General features: G+C 39.0%; 1 protein-coding gene across 1 annotated transcript; it reads right to left on the reverse strand.

The window, feature by feature from the left end:
* Nucleotides 1-5773: 5773 nt before the first annotated feature.
* On the reverse strand, nucleotides 5774-6427 carry LOC141805796 (liver-expressed antimicrobial peptide 2). Its single transcript, XM_074690987.1, has 3 exons — nucleotides 6362-6427; nucleotides 6138-6277; nucleotides 5774-5896 (listed from the first exon to the last, which is right to left on the reverse strand). The coding sequence occupies exons 1-3, from the start codon at nucleotides 6425-6427 to the stop codon at nucleotides 5854-5856; spliced, it is 249 nt and encodes an 82-aa protein (XP_074547088.1). The 3' UTR covers nucleotides 5774-5853.
* Between the last annotated feature and the right edge of the window lie 2980 nt (nucleotides 6428-9407).

A 9407-nucleotide genomic window follows, 5' to 3' on the forward strand; every position in this document is an offset into this window, starting at 1 on the left:
GATGAACAGACTATTTCATTTTAATTGTTGTTTCCAATTGATTGCTTTTCACTTCCATTTCTTCTTTTTGCATTCTGAAACTCTACTTAGATTATTAGATGTAAATTCTTTCAATTATACAACTGGTCCTGTGGCCTTTGTGTACTACAAGAGTGTAAACACCAGTTTTGTGTATAAAAACGTTTTTGTCTTTAAACATCTTGAAATAAGACATTTTCCTGGACTTGTCAGGTGAATTTGGCAGATTTGACTAAAAATAAGACGTGAACACTTTGTTTAGGTTTCAGTTTTTGCAGTGTGCAAATGACTGAGTCCTTCTCTTGTGGAAAAGCTACATGAGGAGGATTGGATACAAAACTAAAGCAGCCTCCTCTCCATGCTCCTTCTCCTAAAGATGATAAATGTTGCTTACATGACGCTTTCTGTGGTTAAAGCCTTTTCACTCGCACCCATCATATTTGACTTTTCTGTTCATGGTACGATGGCGGATCAGTTTGGGCTTTCGTGTCTCGCCCTAGATGGATCCACCCTGTGAACACTGGAACCTGGAAGTGGGAAACAAACCCTAGATGACCGACTCTACCACTGAGCTGCAGCTGCCTCAGTGAGACCAAAAAACCACACAACAAGCTTAAAAGAAAACTTGAGTTCTGGTTTGTTGGCTTGACACTTCTGGTATGAGCAGGTATTTTTAGATAAAGTGCAATATCTACATTTCAGTCTGTTCACACTTTGAGCTTCTTACTGGAACAAGAAGTCTGAAGTTAAGCACCTAATTACATAACTATCTTTTTTTAGGCTGCAGCTCAGGAGATAGAGCCAGTGGGCCTTTAGTCAGAGGGTTGGTGTTCTGTCTTTGAGCAATTGCTGCCAGTAGAGGAGTAGGAGGGGGAATGTAAATGTAATGAAATGATTCCAGATTAAAACTATCATCTTAAAACAGGTAAATAAACCTTTAAAAAGAAGATAAGATCAGCACAGCAGCAGCAGTTAGAGGGGTCACATTACAGTGAGTCTGAGTGTATCCTGTCCCCGCTCATTGCAAACAGTTCAGTGGTTCAATACCCCTGAAAAGTAGGCCACTGTGACTGACTAGTTGTCTGCAGAGGATGCACTGCAAAGCGGATACCGCTGAAGTCCAGCAAGATGAAAATCTTTGCAGAACATGTCTGTGGTTTGGGAACTGGAGCAAATGGAGCTGGTTATGATTTAGTGAATCATTGTGGTGGATGGAGCTGTCAGGTCATGTCAGTCAGCTCACATGAGAGGGGACTGTTAGGTCTACCAAGAGTCGATGTTTGTGTCCTGCTTTGAAATAAACAGACTGCACGGTACCTCTGTCTAATGGGATCTAATGGGATCATTACAGGCTGTTCATTTCATCATGTAAGAGAAAGATTAAATAAGAGCCCAGGAATCAGATTCGATGTACTGAAAACAAAATCAAAGGGGCATCAAAATGAGGAGGAAGGTCTTGAATTCAAACTGCACAATATAACACAGTGTGTAGAACAGGCTGCTTAGGTTGTTTTTGTAAATGTTTGTAATAAAAATGTTTACAGTGGCTTTAGAAGGACATGTTTACAGAAAAACAGTGTGCACACATGCCAACAGATCCACCCCAGAGGAAACAAAGATTAAAATAGACACAGCTGATAATTGACTCAATGAGGCGCAGTTAGCCTAAGCACATCCACATCGTTAAATATATATTTAAACATAAAAACTTAACTGGAAACAGCCGTCAGCAAAGCAGAATCCAGGTAACTCTCCGTTAAAAGGGATATCGAGGTCCAATATCACAAAATCCGGCTGAATTTCACAGTAAGTCATGCAGAGCGTTGAGCTCTGACGCAAACAGTCCATCAGAAAGCCCACATGTTCAGCTGCATCACCCGAGAGTCCGCGGGTCAAATGAAAAGTCCAACTGTAGCAGTGTGAGAGAGAAACCGGCCCAACACCGACATCCGGACTGACCCAACGGATCCCCACGCTGCTGCTCCGGCACCGCTCCGCTGATGGAGAGCTGACGTCACGGCGGCTTGGACCAATGGGGAAGAGGAAGCGGCTGCCGCTAGAAGTATCCAAGACACCTGGTAGGAGGAGAGCTCGACACAGAGCTCTGTGAAGTTAACAGAATGATAAAAATAAACATGAGGAGGGGATCACTTATGACCTAGATATAACCAGAGGAATTTATGGCTCACAGATACATAGATCTGAAATATATTCTTTAAAAAGCCTGCAAAAGAAATGCATGCAGATCATATATGTATGTAATATAATATTATTTCACCGCTGCATCATTTTAACATATTCTGTTCGGTAAACCAGCCAAAATTTAAAATAAAATTAATTGTTACTTCCATCAGTCATAATTAAGGAAAATGTGTGTGAGACGATTTGGTCTGAATTTAAATCTCTACAAACATTATTCCTAAATTTAAACGGGATTGTTATAAATATGACAACTAATGACTTAAAGCACGACTGTAGTATTTGTTATAGCTACAGTCTGTTAAAAATATTACCAGATAGGCTTTATATATCTCAGTCACCCTGGCTTGTGTCGCCCTCTAGTGATGAAAGGGAGTAATGTTGTACAGCTGAGAATATACATCAGCCTATATGTTCTCAGGAAAAGCTTCATTCATAAATAATGTGATGACATCATGACAATGCTATTCTGTGTGATCAACAAAGATCTGTAGTCATAAAGCTGAAGGGAGGGAGACAAACAGGTGTGGAAGTAACTAAATACATTTAATCAAGTTCAACTTTTAGAGTTATTTTAAAATCAGAACTTTGACTGTACTTGAGAATTTTTATTGAGTGGTCACTCTGGATACTTTGAAGTTAATGAGTTTTACATTAATGTTTTTTTTTTATTCTCTTTTAGTGTCTTTCATTCATAGGTGTATTTTAGGTCTGGATCTTATTTTACTATCTGTTTCTGAGGGTCAGGACTAAACTTGGGGGGAAAAGCTTCCAAGTTTGCTGCTCCCTCCAGCTGGAACGACCCACAGAAAGACTTGAAACTTAATGTTTTGTCTAATATACGATGTTCTGAATGCTGGAGGTAGTTGTTCTGTTTAACTGTTTTGAGTGTGTATCGGCCAGTGTTGGGTGGGTTACAAAGTAATGAGATACAGCAACGTGTTATGGCAACATAACTACTTTTTCGGGGAAAAAAAAGTAGTGTAATGTGTTACTACTGAAAATATGGTAATGAAATGTAGTTCCTTTTGCAGCTGGGCACAACATTACTTCTACCAGGAGCCGGTTTGACAGCCATACTGCCTCAGCTGCGCACATGTGCAATAGTCACAGGCTCACATCCCACACTGAGGCTGGTACTCCCAGTAGCATGCAGAGAGCTGTTAGTCATCATGGTATTATTGTGTTTCTTGTCAAGTGCTCTGTGACATTTTTCAAAACAATAGGCACAAAATAATTACCTCTTATGTCCTCCATGGTAGAACTTTATGTAGGCCTATACATATTTTGAAAATGAGATGGGGTTCTGCCCAAAGTCGAGCACCATAAAAGTAACGTTAAAGTAACTAGTAAAAAGTTTCTTTCCATAAAGGGTAACTTAGTAAAGTAAGGGATAACTTTCTCAAGAAGTAACGTGTAACGAGCAAACACTACTTTTTAATAGTAACTTCTCCAACACTGGAACTATGTAGCTATGCTGCTGCCTAACTTGGCCAGGATACTCTTGGAAAAGAGATTTTTAACTCAGCAAGTCTCTTCCTGGTCAAAAAAGGGTTAAATAAATGAATGAAATCAGTTACTGTGTAGAAAAGAAGAAAAAGAAAATAAATGAAAAGCAGAAAGAATACAAGCTGAAAAATGAGAACAAGAACACGCTGCTTATGCTGAAATTATGCAACAAATCCTTCCTCACATTGGTCCTACAGGTCATTACCTCCTCAGAGAAACAGAGACCGGATAAAGTTGACATCTCTTTCCAACCGCATTTGGCTCAAATAGGAGCCTTAACCTGATTCTGATTAAAACAAGTGGTCCTGCAATCCAGACACTTCATTGTTAACTCTTGATGCAGGGAGAGTCTACAAAGTGCAAGATCAAACCAAAGAGGAAACTTAAATATTCAGGAACTTCAACCTAAATAAGTTTTGTTTTTTCATTAATGCTCTCCTGTTGGTTAGACTTCAACTATCAGCACAGAATTTGTTTCTTAGCCATTCTAGATGACAAATCCATTGAGAAACAGACCCTCGCTCACCGTGGTCACGTTTCAGTCCAAAATGACCCAACTAGAAAGAGATATTCTGACCGTATTTTAGAGCTTGTATACGTTTTTTACATCTACTTCAGTAGACCTGCAGACTGGGACGTTCACTTCCACTTGAGTACTACTTTGATACACAGTATGTAGTAGGCAAATTCGAAAACGGCCTGCACTTTCCTTGTGCCATCACACGTATGTCTTTGTTCCTGTGGTTTTTCATGGTGATGGTAAATCTCCATTCATTTCAATGGGAGCGAAATAAAGGAATCTATTTATTTCCATTGGTCTGAAACTGCAAAAAATCTAATATAGCCAAAAAAATTGTGGTATAGACCTGAAATGTCATAGCTGCATAGTCCTTTTTAATGGAAAATGGGCAATCATCAAGTGTTGTTTACACATAAAGATCTACTTTATTGACTTCATATGTTGTTTATGTGAACTTTAACTGTATATTATTCAATTCATCATGAGAAGAAATATGTATTTCTTAACAAAAAAATAAGATCTGAAAACATGAATTGTCCATCATTGTAGATCAAGTCTTAAAAAAGATCAATTCCACGACAGCCGTTTTGGGTTTTGGACTCCAAAACCACCACCCCATTTAAATAAATACACCTTGGCAGATTTTTTTTTTATTTATTTTTTATTTTTTTTCTTAGCCATTCTAGATGTTGTTGTTGTCTGATGTTTTCTTGATTCACTGTAAACTACATTAGTTGTGAAGAAAGGAATAGTTTGGCTATTTGTTAGTTTTATATTTCAATTATTCCTAAATCCAAGGTGTGACTGACCCTTCAGTATCTTTACCTTCTCTCCCTGTGATCCAAAACCAACCAGACACGCCCTCTTTGCATTAAGGTGCAAACTATATTAGGCATTACTCAAAGCTACTTATCTCCAAGTGGGTGTGAGTGAAAATTACTTTTGGAATATGAAAGACTGAATCAGAGGTTTGAGTATATTTAAATCAAATCACAAGAGAAACGCTGCAGTAACTTTAAGTCAGTTGCTTTTTTTCTTCACTGTAACATGTTGATATAATATTGTGTGTAGCTTTGGGATGAATATTTTTCTCATGTAAGTTTTAAAAAAAGCAAACCTCTGGATATTTTCTTCTTTTCAACCAGCCAACATCAAACCTCTTATCCATTTTTCCCATTGCACTGAAAGAGTAGAAGAAGTGATGAACATTTTAATTTTTAAGCTTGTTAACAAAAAGAAGAGCAAGACAACCTTTTAAAAAATATCTAAATATTTACATTATTTATACAATATGTACAAATAAATATCATGTAAAAACAAGTTAAGCCAAAAAACCTCACACACTGTTGGGAACATTTATATTCTGTATTAAAATCATGCATTAAAAACATTTATTCATACCGTCTGATGTCCTCAGAGTAATTATAACAAATGAATATGTGGAAATCTGTGCTGAACTGGAGTCTTCTGAGATTACGTGAACTGAATGAAGTGGAGTTGCAGAACTTCACATCATGCACGAATATTCTTGGAGTGATCCCATGTAGGGTGAGCTTGAGATGTTGTGGTCCAAAGGAGAAATGTTTGCTTTTTCAGTGGAGATTTGTTCATGAGTCCCCCATGGGGATCCAGAAGGAGCAGATACTTCTCCTGCAAAGATAAGGATAAGGAGCAGATTTATTGCACTTCAATAGCTGGAGGACTTTTGCCTTGTCATGTAAAATGCACGTGGACAAAACCTGCTGCACTAGACATGCACAAAGTTTGAACAAAATGTGAAATGGAACGCCATTTTACTATTTTGAGATGAGAGGTGATTTAACATTCAGTGCAAAATATGACAAAAATCTTTAAAATAAGTTTTTAAAGTTGTTTTTGCAATGGTTCAAACCTGCAGTATTTCGTGCCACACTCTGCGTGCTCCCTGCAGCTGGCACCCACAGGCTTCATGCTGTTCCACCTCCACAGAAGAGAGCGTTTGGTACGCTGGACCAGACCTCTCCAGTCTTCTGTTACAGGCATTGAGCTGACCTGTGGAGGTACGTTTACATCCTTAGTAAACAGTCACATCATGACGTCATGTTGTGGTGATGAATAAAAACGTATCATAATTACCTGAACAGCACAGATCAGAGACAAAGCAATGGAAAGGAGAATGAGTTTTTCCTGAAGAGTCCTCATCCTGTCAGCTGATCAGGATCAAAAAGAAGCTGCTCTGTGCTCGGGCTCAGCTTTGTCCCATGCCGCTTAAATTAAACGCTTTAATTGGGTTGGGGAGGAGCTAGCTTCTCACAGATATGAAACCCTAACCCTTATTTCCTAAATTTCCAGGGTGGAAACAGAGGCTGAGGCTTGGCGGAAAAGCTGTTTTAAAGTCGGAGCTAAAGATGTAAACCTCTTTGAACGGCACCACTTATCAGTTTTATAACAACGACTGAGGTCAAAGGTTATCAGCGGGGGGGCCAAGGTACACTTTGACCGGCTAATTGAGGACAATTCCACGTCGGAAGCAAAACCTTTACACCTGTCAGAGACCAGAGATCTGTATCATTTCCCGACTTTATAGATTAACTTTCTGTACATCTTGCTTGGTGCGGAGCTCAAATGCAGTCAGAAGTAGTCGAGCTGAGATCCAGGGTGCAAAAAAGAGAAAATCACAAACATGACACCAACAAAAGAAACTGCAAAACTGGATGGTAACAACACCCTTTATTTAAAGTGAAACAGCATTTGATGAGCTATTACTCAAGTGCTTATTCTAACATTCAATCCACTGTCTCATAGTTTAGCTATAATCATAATCAGTGAGCAGAAAATTCCCAAAAAACAAGTTTAATGAGGATTAAAGTTTTTTTTAGATAGTTCTGACCAGAGGTGACAAGTAACTAAGTAAAAAAAACTTTTTTTTTTACCTTACTTGAGTAAAAATTTTGGGTATCTATACTTTGCTTCAGTAATTAATTTTTAGCTGACTTTTTACTTTCAACTCCTTACTTTTTAAAAATAGCCTTGCTACTCCAGCTTGTCATCGTTCAAAAATACAAACACCAAATAAAGTAAGAAACCGATCCTAAAATCGCTGAAATTGCAAGATCTGGAAAGAGTGAATTAGATTGTGGATGGATGAGGTGTATAAATGTAATATCATTCCAACACACTATTGGTTTGTACGCGATCCATTGCACCTCCACACGACACCAATCACACCAGTCTTCAGCGAAAACATAACAGAGGTACGGTATGTAGCATAGTATAAAGATGTCCATGGTAGAGACCCAAGAGGTTACTTTTAATTTTGTACTTTAAGTAGTTTTGAAACCAGTACTTTTACACTTTTACTTAAGTAAAACGCTTGAGTTGATACTTCAACCTCTACAAAAGTATTTTAAAACCCCAGTATCTATACTTGTACTTAAGCAATGGATGTGACTACTTTTGACATCTCCGGTTCGGACATCATCGCTAACTAGAAATTATCTTTCAAAAACTCAAACCAAATGTAATCAGTCAATTTCTGGAGTCTTAATGTTCCTCCAATCCTCAAACAAATACCTGGTTTGTTTATAAACAAGTTCTTTTCTTGTTTTAAAGCATTTGTGATGCTTTTGTAATGCTTCATCTGGTCAGTAGATTAGCTTAGCCACACATTAGCTTCACTCATCCTAGAATGAGCAAACCCACCTAGAAAGTTTGAAAGATCTTAGTCATTCTGCTACAGGTTTAGACTGTCAGGGGGAAACTGACACACATGGCTCTTGTTTCCCACTTTATCTGTCAGTCTAACTTCTAGTCTTAATGTTCTGTTGTAGTTACTGACCATACACCTCTCTGGGAGGCTCTGAGTTTGTCTTGTAGGTTCCTCTGGATCGGTGACGTGGACGGCCTGCCGCTGTGCTCCTGTCAGACTCCAGCTGGGATGGCCTGCTGGTTTCACCTCAACCGTCGCCACAACACCAAACTTCAAACTGTGTCTGTGTCTGTGTGTGTGCATGAGTCTATCTCTCTCCCTTTGTGTGTGTGTGTGTGCGTGCGCGAGTGTCTCCCTCTCCCTCTGCCCTCCCCCTCCCTTTCTCTCTATCTGTCTCTCTCCTCTATCTATCTCTCTCCAACCCCAGCACAGTCTCCTCAGATGTCTGTCTAACATGAGTCTGGTTCTGTCCAAGGTTTCTGCCTGTTAAAGGGAAGTTGTTCCTTGCCATTGTAACTTGTTAATGCTTCAAAGTCCTGTACTCCTGGTGGATTAAGATGAGATAAGACTCCTTATCTTGTCTTGACGTTGGGTTTCTGCTAATAAAATTTTATTAACATTTACAGGTCTAGACCTGTTAATATTTTTGTAAAGTGTCTTGAAATAACATGTTGTGGTTTGGCGCTACACAAATAAAGGCTGATTGATTGAGACAGATTGAACTGTGCCAGATAGTAAAACATTAAGTCCATGTTTCATTAGACAGCAGCTAATGTTTATTTTTAAAGATTTTTTTAGGCTTTTGTTTCTTTAATCAAAAAGGAGAGGACAGTGGATAGAGCAGGAAACAGGGTGAGAGTGGGGAGTGACCATACACTGTATAATAAATGACGTCGTTTTGAAGCAACTGTTGGCTGGGGCCATTTTGGAGAAGGGGGCGGGCTTTGAGCCTCCTCACTAACAGGTATAGGACGCCCTCCTGTCAATTAGCTGAGCTCTGCCTCTGATTGGCTAAACTCTTGTTCTTAATATCTTTTAAACTGCTGAGTCAGAAAAAAAAAAAGAGTCTTCAGGAGCCAAAATGTGTGCCAAAGTGCCCTCATAGTTAGAAAAACTCAAAAAACTGCCCTTTTGGACGACAAAAACACAGACTGCATGTGCCTTTTTTCTCCTTCTTTTCCCCCCTGTCTTTGAGCTTTTGTTTCTATCATTATGCACCATGAAGTGATGAAAATGTCACGATCATATGAGAATTGAAACTAAATCGGGCAGGAGTATTGGAAAAAATGGCTGATATTTTTGCTGTGCAAGAGATCCCAGTTTGAGATAAAGCACACTTTTAAAACCATTTTTAAATTGTCTGTCAGTCTGTGGACCCCCAAGCTATGGTTCGTGGACTCCTTGGGGTCCTGGGACCCCACTTTGAGAAACACTGTATGAAAACACTTTAAATTGTGTGATGAAGGAAACACA

Source organism: Halichoeres trimaculatus, unplaced genomic scaffold, assembly GCF_033239565.1.
Source record: "Halichoeres trimaculatus isolate MK-OKI-2021-1 unplaced genomic scaffold, fHalTri1.1 fHalTri1_scaffold_16, whole genome shotgun sequence".
NCBI classification, from domain to species: domain Eukaryota; kingdom Metazoa; phylum Chordata; class Actinopteri; order Labriformes; family Labridae; genus Halichoeres; species Halichoeres trimaculatus.